General features: G+C 39.1%; 1 protein-coding gene across 2 annotated transcripts in view; it reads right to left on the bottom strand.

Moving 5' to 3' along the window:
• Myo5a (myosin VA) overlaps nucleotides 1-16,280 on the bottom strand; it is a 156,888-nt gene that overhangs the window by 84,421 nt on the left and 56,187 nt on the right. For both annotated transcript variants that reach the window (XM_052714464.1, XM_052714473.1), the window contains exons 5-8: nucleotides 13,283-13,439; nucleotides 5,147-5,290; nucleotides 831-912; nucleotides 188-295 (exon numbers count right to left, since the gene is read on the bottom strand). In XM_052714464.1, coding sequence (XP_052570424.1) covers nucleotides 188-295; nucleotides 831-912; nucleotides 5,147-5,290; nucleotides 13,283-13,439 — 491 coding nt within the window. The remainder of the gene's footprint in view (nucleotides 1-187; nucleotides 296-830; nucleotides 913-5,146; nucleotides 5,291-13,282; nucleotides 13,440-16,280) is intronic.

Genomic DNA, 16,280 nt, shown 5'->3' with positions numbered 1-16,280 from the left:
TACCCCACTATCTAATCCTGGAACCATCCTAAGAAACCTTATGCCCATTAGTCCGCACATGTTCCATATATGTGAACTCTCCCAGCACTGTTTACCAGTTAACACAAAGTCAAGCCAATATTCCAAACAAAGTCTACTCGAGTCAAATGACCAGCACTTATAGAGTTCAGGAAACGAATGACATTACCCAGCAGAGTGCAGGCCTGCCTGGTGTGTGCCATCTCCTTCGCATCATCCACTCCTTCGATCATAGGGCTGCCTCCTTGCTTTGTGTAATGAAAACTGTCTGCGTTTCCTGCAGTGAAGGAGGTAAAAGGTTTTTCGTCCATGAGGAGAAGCTTGGACATCCACCCTTACAAACATGTTGAATTAGAGGCTGTGACAGCACGCTGGTATGTAGGGTTTGGAGTCTGCCCAGTTTTAAAATCATCCTAATGTAAGATCCAAAACTAAAATGTTTGCAGATTTTATGTTAATTGGCAAAATAAATTATACTTTCTTTGGGTTTAATTCCAAACAAAATGCTAGAATATGTTTCCTCAAACACTTTCATCAAAGCAGTTTTGAAACATGTATAAAAGTAGAGAGGCTCAAACGCTGAGTCCCATCTACTCCTCACCTACCTTAGCCGACTGCCACAGGCAATCCTGTCCCTGATAGAGCCACTCACCCCCACCCGTGGGATGTTCTAAAGCCTGCTGCAGACCCTCAAGAATCATTATTTTCCTAAGTATTTTAGTGTGAAGTAAGATATTTTTTGACAAGCTTGAAGAACTCAAAATTTAACAGAAAAGAACACCAATATAATAAATGTAGTGTCATATCCGTACCTAATCGCAGCATTTTAAACTCAGGTAGCTTTGCTGAAGCACAGAGCTGGTAGAAGATATGGTAGTTTCTCTCCTCTTCTGCCTTTGAAATAAGAAGAGCTTTCAATTGTGGCATTTTAATATAAAATCCAGGAAAACCTACTACAACATATAATCTTAATATTTAACTATCTCAGTAAATTCCCATATTTTCTAATACTGATTTAAATAATTAAACCTTATGATTTATACTACATATACAAAGTAGGAAGAGAGCTTGAGACTTAAAACTTGAAGTCAGGCTGGGCAAACAGTGAGGCTCTTCCTCTTGAAAAATAAAAAATAAATAAGTATAAATGTGTTAGTCATATTCAGTATGAAATACCAGCTAGCAAGGCTTTTAGGGGTTTTGGCATTATAGACTAAACTCAAGGCCACTGCACTGTACCTCAAGTCCAGTTTAACTTTATTTGAGATAGTCTCACTAGACATCCTGTCTGGCTCTGAACTGCTTTGTAGATCAGACAGGCCTTGAACTTGTGAGTCTTCTGATTCGGCCTCCTGAGAGGCCTGTACCACTGTGCCCGGTCTTAGTAACGCTTTCTGAATTAGTGAATGGCTTGAGAGATGGCCACAATTACTAGACACCAGTGATTCTGGGGAAGCTGAAATGATTTTTTTTTCAAGGCTCACCATTATTTTCTACTAATAACTTCTAGATTCATGGTACTCCTAATACTTTGACTAAGTGAGAATAATCTTATCTTTGCCATACTTTAGAGATAATGATCTCTTATATAACTGTAATAAATATACAAATGTACTATATTCTCTCTATATATATCTATATATTATATACTTTGCATTATGTAACATATATATTTTCCTATTAACAACAGTTTGATAAAATAAAAAAATAATTTATAATGTAAGGTCAATTTTTAGTATTTCCTTAGTCTTTTTTTCCACACATACATCTAGAGTATAGCTGCAAAAGTTACTGTACATATGAAGCTGAATACTAAAATCCAATCAACAGACTCTTAGATTTTGGAGTATATTCACGTGAATAAAGATTAGTGTTAATAAGGTTAAGTGTGTGTGTGTGTGTGGGGGGGGGGGGTTCTGAAGCCTAAAGGGGTCAATGACTACTGCAGGGACACAGGACACTGAACAAACATACCAATGATCACAAGCATGATTAGGTAGGAGATCAGGTGGTTCAGCACACAGAAACTAGAAAAGCAGGTGGGTCTGCAGAAACACTGTGGTCATCTTTGTACAGAATAGCTAATACCTAGCATACTTATTTTGACTGTGATTCATTTGATATAACAAATATTCTCAATGTTCTATACTCCTGAAGACTGGGGAACTGCCAGACTTACTACCACACCTATAAGATAAAGATTAAGCTTTACCAAATTCTTCATTAGGCAGTCTTAGCCACTGGTCTACATACTGACTAAGGTCAATTTCCTATCTGTATTATCTTTGCTCACAGTCCTACAAATTTCTTTTTTTTAAAGATTAATTTTATTTTATGTACATAGGTGTTTTACCTGCATGTCTGTCTGTGCACCACATGTGTGCTGTGCATGTAGAGGCCAGAAAAGGGTGTTGAATTCCCTGGGACTGGAGTTACAGACAGTTGTTAGAGACCATATAGGTATTGGGATTTGAACCCAGGTCCTCTCTTAACCTATGAGCCATTTATCCAGCCCCGTGTTCTTACATATTTCTGCGTGTACTTAACCTATCTATATTTCACTCATTCTTTCTTCTCACTATTGACAATTTTTAAAATCTTATATAAGTATTAATGTGTGGAATAGTACTGTTGTTTGTAACTTAAAAGGAGGGTGGTTATTGTCTTACTATACATCTCAAATATTACATTTTAAGTTTATACATATCAAGTGTTATAATTTAAAATTAAATATTTAATCAGGCACAATCCCAAAGTTAAAGCCAGGGTTCTTGGCTCCCCTAACTCATGCCTCTTGATGTATATAAGATAATTTCAAAGCCACAACAGACTTTGGCAACAGAAGATTGGATCCTGCCTGAATTTTAATGATGTGGCATCCAGCACATGGGCCATTGAAACTCTGGCTCTTAGGATGAGGTGTGCAGTGGGTTACCAGGAGCCACATACTGCTATTTTCTGATGATAATCTACATTCCCCAATGCGCCTACAACGTGTAAATGTGCGCCTTCTAGTGCTGCAAGTATACAGTAGGTCTTTCCATCAGAAAGGAACAGCAATGTAAGTGCCAACAAAAATTCTGTACGAATGTTCAACTGTGGTGTGATTGCAGTTTACAGCTGGGTTATGGCAGATTGTTTTTAGCTCTTACTGTGGCAGGAGAACAGGGTCTGGGCTGAAACATCAGGGTAACAGGAGGAATGCCAGTCTGCAAAAGAGGGCTGGAAGCCCTTCCTTACTGGTCTTCTTCTAAAGAGCATGCTCACAAGAAGCCCGGCCTATTCAAACTTGGAAGCGGTATTATGTAAATAGTCTGTAATGGATCTGGGCCACATGGCCCAGTATTTGTTGAGCTCTTTCCTTAGCTCATTAGCCCACTTCCATTCTTTGGATACTTTTCCTTTCTTAATGAGCTGTCTGTTTCTATTTCTAACCATGCCTCCCTTGGCAATCCTTTGCTCTAGGGTACAAGTGCCTAGAACTGGGTACCTCTGAACTCGGATGAGACTCAGCACCCCTAAGCATGTTTTTCCTTATATTCTGGGCCTTGTCTGACCTCCAAGCCTAGCTTAAAAGGCCTGACTGTTCTCTGTTTTCCCTCTTCCTGGTGGCTGCTGGGATTGTGAGCTTTCGTCTATTGCTGTTTTACTTCCAAACTTCAGTAAAATTATCCTCAAGCACCTGAATTTGTTTTTAAATTATTTTATCAATAAGACTAAGAGCTCAAAGAGACTTCCCTCTCTCAATTTCTCTGGTAACATCACTATTCTACTCAAAAAAATTTTATATCCTAAGATTAAAAAATGCTTTCTTTGTCAACTGGGAACTATAAAAGACAAGACTAAATAATGTCTCCTCTTAACTAAGCTTTTCAACAAGCATCTGTAAGCAAAAGTCAAAATCACTACACCAGACTCAGAAAGACAAACCGTGCATATTTTCTTTTACATGCAGAATATAGATTTAAACATAAATAAATGCATAACACACACACACACACACACACACACACACACACACACACACACACACACGAAGCAACGTGAACACCCAACATGAAGGCGGAATAGAGACTATGATGAGTTATGATGTTTAAAGCAGGGGGAGGGAGTAAACAAGAGGTCATGGAGTGGAGAAAAACAACATGTTTTCTTTCACATGCAGAAATCCAGCTTTCAGATATATGTAGATGGATATGCACACATATATGTCTGAGAATGAAAGCAGGAGGACACTGTGGGGAGAGAAAGCACACCAGCAAGAGACAGGAAAGACAGCAGAGGGTGGAGGAGTGGTGTGGAGCTAAGAACAATGTACATACACGGACGTCATCATGAAATCCATTATCTTGTACAGTAACTTAAAAAGTTAGTAAAATACAAAACAATAAACTGAAACCAATGCCCACTCTCAAGAACTACTAGTTTGAAGCAGTAGTTCCTACCTGTGGCAGTAACCATTTTATGTTCCTATCCAAGGGTGGTTTATGGTAATACTGTGAGAATATGCTCAAGAGTACTGAGAAATGAGGTATATCACACTAGCAAGCAAGGGCTCTACAACTGTTGTAGTGTAGCTTTTTCCTTGGGCAATAAATGGCCATCATCTTGGAAAGGAGATTATGTTAGCTCTTGTAGCCATGGAAACGAATTGAGCAGAACCCCAAAGATGTAGCTAGGTCCTAGGTAATGGTGATGAAGCTGTGATATATACTAATAGAAAAAGTTGAGGTGGGGTCACAGGAGCTGCAGCTGGGATTGCAGCAATTACTTTCTGCTCTGTCCTCCCCCAGTGCAAATGATCTTGGGAGATGCTAAAATATATAAAAATGGAAGATTACCTGAAAGGGAGGCTCTATGATGCCGCTTCTATGAGGTTGTCATTCATGATGGGATGGGACTTCATAGTAATACAGCTGCTTTGGGGTCAACCATGCTATGTAAATAAGCCTAATAAACTCACTGGTCCATCAAATTGGACTTCCATAAAAGTTATTTTATTCTGTCATTGGTGCCCACTGTGGGCTGCTTGTTCCCATCTCCCCAGGAAAACTTCACATAACTGTAATTTATATAGTAATCCAAAAATCCACACAAGTATTTGAATGTGTGTGCACATCCAGCTTACCTGGAATACCACTCTGGATTTCTCTAAAAGGTAAGTTCTCATATTGGCACCGATGATTCGATATCTCTTATCAAAACCAATTTCAATATATTTCCCAAACCGGCTGCTATTATCATTCCTGGTTGTTTTGGCATTTCCAATTGACTAAGAAGCAAGAGAGAAGACAAGATTTTAGAAGGGTACTGTATGCCATTTACAAAGCTTACTCAGAGAGAGAAGGATTAGAATATATATCTTAGTTTTAACTGATTGTTTTAATATGAAAACAAATTCTTCCCTTGTAGGCAGCATACTGTCTGCTTGGACCCCGACTGCACAGGTAGATGCCAACAGTTTATCTTAGTCTTGTCATTTCATAGAAATGAATTTCAGGAGTAGCAGGACTGATGCAGCAGTGGTGAGATTTTCATACACCATCCTGTCATTAGCCATCAAAAATTCAGAAGACTGTCTTGTAAATGAAATCATTAAGACAAAGGGAAATTTCCCTGGAAATGCTGGTTTGGTATAAAAGGTCTCTTTAGAACTAGACAGTTCTATCACCTTATCCTATAGCAACAGAGGCCAAATGGGACTGCTTATTAGCAGGTTTTAGTATTATCCATTGTACCGATTGATTTCATTTTGAGACAGCATCTCACATACTCCAGGCTAGCCATGAGCTCCTGATGAAGCTGAGGATGCCTTTAAACTTCTTATGCTCCTGCTTCTACTTCCCAAGTACAGAGGTTATAGGCATGTGCCAACATGCCTGGCTTTACTCACTCAATTTGAATGCCATTTTCAGAAACCAGAAGAAAAAAAAGGGAGCTGTCTTGAATATAATGTGAATGTGTGTATGTGTACAAGTACACATGTGCAGTTGTACTGTGCATGATGCCCAGAGGTTAATGTCAGGTGACTTCCTTGACCACTGTCCACTTTATTTACTGAGGTACGGTTTCTCACAGAACCCAAAGCTGATAATTCAGCTTGTCTAGCTACCCAGCTTGCCCGAGGGATCCCCTGTCTCTACCTCCTAAGCACTAAGATTACAGGCAAGCCACCAAACCCAGATTTTTAAGGTAGGTACTTAGGACCTAAAGTCTGATTCACACTTTATCCATGAGCTACTTCCTCAGACCCCAATTATTTGTTGTTATTGTTTGGGGGTTGTGTTTGTTTCTTTGTTTGTTTTAAAGACATCTTATGTAGTCCAGGTTCACCCTGAACTTGCTATGTAGCTGAGGATGACCTTGAACTGATCCTCCTGCCTCTCCCTGTAGAGTGCTAGGCTTACAGGCATGTGCACAGGGCTTTGTTCATGTTAGGCAGGTACTCTTCCAACTGAGTAACATCTCCAGTCCAGCACTGGTTTTGATGGTTTTATCTAACTTGTAAAATATCTTCAACCAAATACTGAGAATGTAACTTTCTTCTTAATATTATATGTAACCTTAAAATTTTAATGGCACATGTCTGCTTTTTAATTTAGTAGAAAGTGACATGCTTCTGTAAATTTCCCTTTTAAGGCAAAAACAAAACAAAACAAAAAACAAGTGTAGTTAGAAGAGCAAGCATTCACATTATATATATATTAAACACTCAATAACTTTATTTCATAAAAGATTAACATTTGCCCCTTGTGCAAACTCTGTTAGGATTAGTATATCAAAACCATAATGAAGAGAAATAGTGCAGAATGTTAAGAGAAAGAATAATACCAGGGATAAAACAACAGGACCGTAGCCACAGAGTCCACATACTTGATGCTTTGACAGTCAAAGAAAATGTGTCCTCACTGTCTCAAACAGAAGGAAGAGAGCATCAGAATTTGTGTCAGCAATGAGGATATTATTAGAATTTGGGTTAACATTTTTAGTGCATTCTATATTGCTTCAGACTTATCTCCTCTTCAACTTACAGCTTTATGAAATGAATGATCATGGATACTGGTTGGATTGATTTCCACTGGGTATTTTAGAGTAACTTTCTAAAGTGCTCCACAGGTGATAACTTCATGAATTGTTTAGTGACTAATTCTTGGGTATGGTGCTATACTCAAAAAAGCAAAGTTACACTACAAAAAAAATCTCAAATGTCCTTTTTTCAAACGGAGTGAACTTGATCAGAGCTGCCCATATGTTCATGGACAATCTACCAGGAGCCACACCCCTGAAGGAAACTGAGTCTCCAGCCATCTGCAGCCATCAGCTACAAAGAGCTCTCAGGCAGGAGCAGGGCTTCATGAACTCCTCCACCATCCTGGCTGGGATTCTGACTTGCTCGGACCCTGTACTGGTCTCATGCAGGCAACCACAGCTGCTGAGAGTTCATGACTGCAGTCGCCCTGCTATGTCTAGAAGACACCGTTTTATGGCAGCCCTCCCTATTCTCTGCTCTTATAATCTTTCTACTCCCTCTTTTGTGATGTTCCTGAGCATTTGGGGAAGAGTGTGAACACAGATGTCCCATTTAGGGCTGAGCACTCACTCCACAGACATTTATTTTCTGCATTCTGATAAACTGTGACTTAGCTCACCGTTCTTGACGTTATAAAAAACTTAGTATGCCATACATTTTCTGGTGTTTTATTTAGAAATATGAGATTAATAATAAATACAGAATTTTCAGTTGAAAGGATATATTCTGTCAAAAAGTAAATACAAGGTTACCTGTAGTAAAAGCAGCAGTATCAATGATATCATTGAGTGCTTACCAGGCCCTGCCCTGAGTAATTTCATGTCTATATCTAAGGGGGAAGTGGTCTACAATTTCTATTCCTCAGCTTGTATGTACTGTCCATCTCTCATACTAGACTGGCAACTTGCTAAAGCAATGCTACGTACTGTGAGAAGTGGGCAGGCTAAGGCTAAAGCAGGCCTTTTTGACTCTGAGTAAAACATTTAAACAGAACAACAAGTGATGGACGGAGCAAATGCAGTCAGTTTGAAGGCTTGGGTGTCAGAGTAGGCCCATTCAATCTCTCTGAGAAGCACTAGCATCCCCAGAGGAAGAGATGAGCTTATGAAAGTAAAAAGGGGAATGTTGGGGATGAAAGGTGTCAGGGACAGGAAGATGGGAGAGAGGAGCAGGTATGTGTCAGAGGAGCAGGGGCTCAATCTAAGATAATTATGCATGAAAATGCCATAAGGAAGCTTATCATGTTATATGCTAACCAACAAATTTAAAAAATTAAAACATTGGGGGCTGGAGAGATGGCTCAGTGGTTAAGAACACTGGCTGCTCTTCCAGAGGAACCAGGTTTGAGTCCCAGCACCCACATGGTAGCACACAACTGTTTCTAACTCCAGTCCCTGAGGAACTGATGCCCTTTAGCTTCAGGAGGTACCAGGCAAGGATGTGGTGTACCTACACACATGCAGGCAAAACATTATATACATAAAATAAAAATTTAAAGAATAATGACAAGATTCTAACCTTTAGACTTAATATGGAAAGATGTATCTTTTGTTTGTATTTTCTAGTTTGTATTTTCTTCTGTCTTTTAAGTACTATATCCACAAGACTCCAATGTTCTTTTCATTTCAATCAACAAGAAACTGCTATGCTATAGGAAGGTTATGGCTATGGTTCAGTTGAAGCATCCCTGCTTCTCTAGGACCAAGTGAACTTGAGCATGATGGATAATCTTTTTGATGTGTTCTTGAATTGAGTTTGCAAGTATTATATTGAGAATTTTTACAACAATATCTATCAGAGATTCTGACCTATAATTTTCTTTTTTGTTAAGCCTTTGTCCCTAATGTTGGTATCAGGGTAATATTGGCTTTGTAAAAAGAATTTAGAAATGTTCCTTCATTTTCTATTATACTAAATAATTTGAGGAGTATTGATATTATTATTATTATTTCTTCTTTCAAGGTCTGGTAGAATTCTGTCCTGAATCCATCTGGTCTTGAGCTTTTTTTATTTTTTTGGGGGGGGGGGCTGTTTAATTACTGTTTCTATCTCATTGGAGGTTACAGGTCTATTTAAATTATTAACTTCATCTTGATATAGCTTTGGTAGACCATATATATCTAGAAATTCATTTTAAGTGATTTTTTCCAATTTTGATTCTCTGAATTTCCCCAGTGTCTGTTGTAATATCTCCCTTTCTATATCTAATTTTATTAATTTGGATTTGTTCTCTCTTTACTTAATATGGATGAGGTTTGTTAATCTTGTTAATCTTTTCAAGGAACAATCATTTTATTGATTCTTTGTATTATTTTTCTTCATTTCTCTTTTATTCATTTCAGCCCTGATTTTGATTATCTCTTCCTGACTACTCTTTTGGGAACTGTTTGTTCTTGTTTTTCCAAGGCTTTCAAGTGTGTCCTTAAATTATTAATTTGAGATCTCTCATGTTTTTGATGCAGACACTAGGTAATATAATCTTTCCTTTTGGGATTCCCTTAATTATATCAAAGTCACAGATTTTGGCAGGCTGTGTTTTCATTTTAATTCAATTCTAGGAATTTTTAGATTTCCTTCACTATTTCGACTTTAATCCAATTATCATTCATGAGTGTGTTGCTTAGTTTCCATGAGTTTGTGCCATTTGTGTGGTTTCTATTGCTGTTGATATCCAGCTTTATTCCATTATGATCAGATAGAATGAAGAAAGTTATTTCAATTTTCCTCTATTTGTTTAGGTTTGCTTTGTTCTAATATGTGATTGATTTTGGAGAAAGTTCCATGAGCTGCTGAGAAGAATATATATTCTTTAATGTTTAGGTGGAATGTTTAGTAGATATCTGCTAGGCTCATTTGATTTATGATATCAATTTGACTCCAGTTTCCTGGCTGAGTTCTTTTGTTCTCGGTGTATTGGTGAGAGTAGAAATCACTCACTATTATCACTAGGTTGTGGTCAATCTGTGTTTTTATATCAAACAGTGTTTCTTTTATAAAACGGGATACCTCTATGTTTGGTGTATATATGTTTAGGTTTTTAATTTGAGACAAGATCTTGCTATGTAGCCCTGGCTAGTTTGTAACTCACTGTTTAGCCCAGGCTGGACTCCAACTCATATTGATCCTTTTGCCTTAACTTCCTAAAAGCTGAAATTATAGATATGAGTCATCAAAATTGTTATTTATTTATTTATTTATTTTAGTTTTTCGAGACAGGGTTTCTCTGTGTAGCTTTGGCACCTTTCCTAGAAATCACTCTGTAGCCCAGGCTGGCCTCAAACTCACAGAGGTCCACTTGCCTCTGCCTCCCCAGTAATGGGATTAAAGGCGTGCACCACCACCACCTGGTTTATTTTGGTTTTTTTGAGACAAGGGCTATGTAGTCCAGATTGGCCTCAAACTCACCATGTAGCCAAGACTCGCCTTGAACTCCTGGCCCTCTCCTAAATGCTGGGATTACAGGTGGTATGCCACTACTTCTGCCTCCCACATTCTCTTTTGGTCTTTTAAATTAAAACAACCTGTTTGCAGTTGCTAAAAATTCTCTACTTTTAAAAAATTCATTTATTTTTATTTTATGCGTACATGCAACACATGTGTGCCTGGTGCCAGAGAAGAACAGAAGAGGGTGTTATATTCTCCGGAATGGGAGTTTGAGGTGCTTGTAAACCACTATGGGATGCTAGGAACCAAATCCAGGCCCTCTGCAAGAACACAAAATACTCTTATTGCTTCTGCCTCGGTCTCCAAGAGCTTGGATCACAGTAATGAGCCACCATGCCTGGCAAGAGCAGCGAGGACTCGGAGTGATCTCTTCAGGCTAGAAAATTCTCTACTTTTTGTATATGGTATTGGGAACTGAACCCAGGGGCTTGTAATGAAGCTGTCTACTGCTGAACTACATCCCTCAATGGTCCTTTATCAAGGGAACTCTTGATCTAAATGCAAATAAGTAAACAGTAATACAGAAAGAGAACCTTTATCTTTTTTTTTTTTTTTTGCTCATCTCAGCAAACAAGGTAAACTCCTCTTAAATGCATTTTATTTAAAAAAGTGTTTGTGTCCATTTTAAAATTTTAATATCATTCCTACCAACAAAACTCAAATTTACTGTAAACCATGACAACAAAACAATGTAGCTGTTTTTTGAAAGAGGTAGAAAATTGCTTTTGACATTATTTTAAAAAGGTCATTGGGACGTATTCCCAAAACAAACTCAAATTCTAGTTTTGGGTGATTTATCCCAGAAGGCCTGGGACTTCCTAAAGCTCCAACAATCAAGATTTTAGGATATTCCAATATTAGGAACTAGGATGTCTTAGGGCTCTGTCAAATCTAGGAATCTGTTGCACTAGGGGAAAATGGATAAAAGCCTAAAATAAGCCCTGTTTTTTTTTTTTTTTTTTTTTTTTGGTTTTTCGAGACAGGGTTTCTCTGTGTAGCTTTGCGCCTTTCCTGGAACTCGCTTTGGAGACCAGGCTGGCCTCGAACTCACAGAGATCCGCCTGGCTCTGCCTCCCGAGTGCTGGGATTAAAGGCGTGCGCCACCACCGCCCGGCCCTGTTGTTTTTTAACTCAAGTTAAAAACTGGCTCCACAAAATGTATTGCTCCTATATAATTTTATATATATATATATATATATATATATATATATATATATATATATATATATATATATATAAACATCAGTAGCATCCACTCCTATATACAGAGCTAAATCCTTTCAAAACCTTAATTTTAGATTTTACTACTTTCCTGTGGCACAGCCACCTGCTCCTTCCTGCTCATGTTATAACAGAAACCTCCTCCTCCTTCCTGCAGCACACCTAGCTTTGGAAGCCTCTCCACTTCCTCAGAGTATCTTGTGTAGGCCATCCAGGATGGGAGTCCTGCTGCTCTAAGGGGCAGCCATGTAGACAGAGGTCACAGCAGCGGTTTAGAGATGTTACACACAGCACCGCAAACCAGGCACAATTACCTCTCGTCAGTTTACTGCAAAAACCACCCGTACCAAGGCGCATCAGTCAACTGAGTCCATCTGTGTGTGGCTGAGAACGAGAACTTGACAGGAAAAAGACAGGGATGAAATCATGCCCGTGTGAATTTTCACACCAAGGGTTTGTTTCTGCCTGTCCTGATTTCTCTCCATTTAACGAAATCTATTTTTCTCATTTTTCACAAAGCTATAACCTCCCTGAAGTACTAGTAACAAGGGACTCTCTTCCAGCTACAAATCTTTAAACATCAAATTGTCATACATCCAATCCCCTTGTTTTTGGCACATATACAAAGGCATCTACTTTGTACATGGCCTTGACTTTGGCTTGGTTTGGTTTTTCTGAGGCAGAGTCTTACTCTGCTGCCCACTGGCCTCCAGCTCATGGTGGTCTTCCTCCCTTAAGCCTCCCCAATGCTGGGATAACAGGCATAAACCATCGTACCCATCCGACTTTTGAAGGTACATTATCTTTTCATGGTATTTCCTTTCTCAAGAATTTATAATTTTGAATTTCTTTACTAAGACACACCTGTATAATACATTTGCTTTTCTTTTTTGGTTTTTTTGAGACAGGGTTTCTCTCTGTAGCCCTGGCTGTCCTGGAACTAGCTCTGTAAACCAGGCTGGCCTCAAACTCACAGAGATCCACCTGCCTCTGCCTCCAGAGTACTGGGATTAAAAGTACGAACCACAACTGCCTGGCAACAGTTTTATTTTTTTCTAAAAGTAAAAAATGCTCATGTGATTAGGGTTTATATATGTAATTCAGATTTGGGAAAAAATTAAAATTTGTAGCTAAAGAGGTTGAACTAAGCATAGAAAATGTATCATGGGTAAAAGGATACAGAACTCACTCTTGCTTGAGTGAGAGCAAACCCTGTTTTGGAAGGAGTATAAACAAGTACTCAGGACTGGGAGGAAATGAGTAACTTTACCTCTGTACAAGGAACAATAGACATGAAGAAGTGCTGCCTGGTATTATAGGCAGAATTCTTTCTGAAAGTTAAAAGTACATTATGGAGTAATGAAGATTCCTCTACATCTAGGATTTACTCAAAACACCCACCTTCAGAATTTTCACTTTTCCTAGATCTCTTACTAACAGACAGAAAATAATTCCCTTAGTTTTAGTGGCTGGAAACCTTCGACTTTCTGACATGTACTACAGTAATCAAGTTCTCAGCTCCTTTCTTAATCAGAGACTACAGCAAAGGGCCAAGAGTGCTGCTCTTACCTCCATGATGGGGTTGGAGGCCAAGACCTTTTCCTCGACATTGGCCTCACTGGCAGAACCACTTACAGTTGCGAAGTATCGCATGGCATATTTAGCTGAGACCGTCTTTCCTGCGCCCGACTCTCCACTTACAATGATGGACTGATTTCGTTCATCCCTATAAAACAAATAAGCGTGACTGCCAGTGCATCTACTTCAGAATGCGACGACTTACGTGCCTTTCTCCCCATGAGGCAGAGTGAGTTTCTGCTAGATCATATATACAAGGTAGAAGCAAATATATTTATTTGAAACATATAAACGTATTTGAAACAAATAAATGTATTTATTTGAAACTATATTTAAAAACGTATTTCATAATAAGAATGACTACCTATAAACAAGACAGAAAAGAAGGATATACCATTAACTTACGAGAATTATATAACTAAGAACAACTCTGTATTACAGGCATTCTGAATTTTCCATGTGTGTATCTTACAGTATTTTATTCATGGACATGTTCATTGGCATTTTATAATATCGTCAGCTACCATAGAATAAAAGAGGAATATTCTTTGGATCCACAAAAGAAGAATTTAGGGGGGAAAATTCTTAATTAAAGTTGTATAAAATCATTTGAAATATTTCAAATCTATCTGCTAATGATCTGTGAAGTAGACTCTCCCATAAGCTCCTGTTCCTACCAATCACTCACAGTACCAGGTAAGAATCCATTTTGTTGGCTAATTTCATTTAAAAAATGCCATCATTCATGGCTGAAGATACAGTAATAGAATACCACTATTATGTTTTGGTGTGTGTGAAGATGAAGCCTAAGCTACAATGGAGACCCCAGGATGTTGGAGATGTCAGACCGGGAGGCACTGATTACGGAAAGCTGCACGCAGAGAATGGAGTGACCACAAAAGAGAGTTATATGCTCCCTGTGGGTGGTAGAGCTGGAAGGGCTGGAAGGATGGAGCTACCCAAGCCTTTGGAACCATGTTAGACACAGAACTGCAGAATTTGGTATTTTTCCTGCTGAGTTTTAGTCTTGCTTTGTTCTGACCATTCCTTATTATGCCCCCATTCTTACCTGCCGCAAAGGAGATTTTCATTCTGTGCCATTATATACTGGAAGTATGTAACTCGTTTTTAAAAAATATATATATATAGTTTTGTTTTTGTATTTCAAGACAGGGTTTCTCTGCGTAGTTTTGGTGCCTGTCCTGGAACTCACTCTGTAGACCAGGCTGGCCTCGAATTTACAGAGATTCGCCTGGCTCTGTCTCCCGAGTGCTGGGATTAAAGGTGTGTGCCACTATCGCCTGGCTTGTTTTATATTTTATAAGAGCTTGTAGTTAAGAAATGGCTTTGAGTCTCACACAAGACTTGGACTTGGAATTTTTAAACAGTGTGTGGACTGCCAAATACTATGGTAACTTTAGAATTTGACTGATTGCATTTTACATCATGAGCTAGCTATGAGCCAAGGGGACAAGAAGTGAAAGGTTATGGTTTTAAAGTGATGTGTTTGGTGTCAAATTGACAATGGGTAAAGCTGTGATGTTTAAACTGACTGTTAAATTGATCAGATTTAGAATCCCTGGTTATGTCTGTGAAGGATTATCTAGACTTGGTTAATTGAGTAAATTCTAACACAAGTGTGGCAATACAACTCCGGGGGCTGGGGTCCTGAGGAGAAAATGAGCTGATCATCAGCAGTTATCTCTGTTTCCTGGCTGGTGATGCAAAGTGGTTTCTTCTGCTGTGACCTCCTGCCACAAAGGACTAGACCTTAGAGTGTGAGCCAAACAACCCCTTCCTTCCTCAAATTGCTTTTGTCACGTGCCTTGTTACAGCAACAAAGTAACTGATGTGGCCCGGTGGTGGTGGCGGTGGCGGTGGCGGTGGCGGTGGCGGTGGCGGTGGCGGGTGGCGGTGGCGGTGGCGGCGCACGCCTTTAATCCCAGCACTGGGAGGCAGAGCTAGGCGGATCTCTGTGAGTTCCGAGGCCAGCCTGGTCTATAGAGATCAGGACAGGCACCAAAACTACACAGAGAAACCCTGTCTCGAAAAACCAAAAAAAAAAAAGTAACTGATGCAGAGAGGAAATTTTTTTATATTTTAGTCCATATTCACTTGGGTCCCTTGTTTCTGGGACATGCTGACTCAGCACAGAACAAGGAAGCAAAAGCAAAGCTGCTCCCCTCATGGCAGCCAGGAAGCAGACAAAACTGAGAAGGGAAAGGGATGAGAAAAACCCTTGAAAGATATATTCCCAGCAGCCTATTTCCTTCAGCCAGGTTGTACTTCCTAATAGCAGATTCAGTTTGGAACTCATCAATGGATTAACTCACTGAAGAAGTCAGTGCATTCATTATCCAATTGTCTTTCAATAACAGTACCAAATCTTCAGCACACAAACCTTTGAGCCATTGTATACTAATATTATAACATAGGGCATATACACATGTGGTACAAAACCTGACTTAGGATGTACTGACTGAAAGTCATAAAGCATCTGTATAAAACCATCCTTATAAGGTAGCATGCATTACACCACACCCATTATATAACGAGGACACTTGGCACCACATGGTAGCTGAGTCACCATTGTTAACAGGAGAGATTTCATCATCCATAAGAGTAATTTTCCACTTAGCCAATGAACCTCAGGATACTGGAGCATTCAGAAACCACATAACTAAATGAAAGAAGGGATGGCCTAAGAAAGGCCTGGTCATAATAAAGTCAGAAGTAATAAAAGCAGTGACAATGTCTGAATGGATGGAAGAAGATTGAAGAGATGATGCTTCACAAAGATGAAAGGAAGAACTTGAATCTGAATTCCAATTAGTATTTTTCAAAGTGTTTCTGCACTTATCAGCTGATATAATTTTAAACCCTGGAAGAGAAGGACAGATACTCTCTTGTTCTCTTTGGAGAAAACAACAGAGGAGTTAGTTTGACTAAAGTTGGTAACTGGATGCCAATGGCGGGTGGTCACAGCCTA

The sequence above is a fragment of the Peromyscus californicus genome, unplaced genomic scaffold (genome assembly GCF_007827085.1).
Source record: "Peromyscus californicus insignis strain IS unplaced genomic scaffold, ASM782708v3 Scaffold_11__1_contigs__length_118956290, whole genome shotgun sequence".
Taxonomy (NCBI): domain Eukaryota; kingdom Metazoa; phylum Chordata; class Mammalia; order Rodentia; family Cricetidae; genus Peromyscus; species Peromyscus californicus.
Note: the sequence above shows the minus strand (reverse complement) of the source record. Positions and strands in the feature narration are given on the sequence as shown.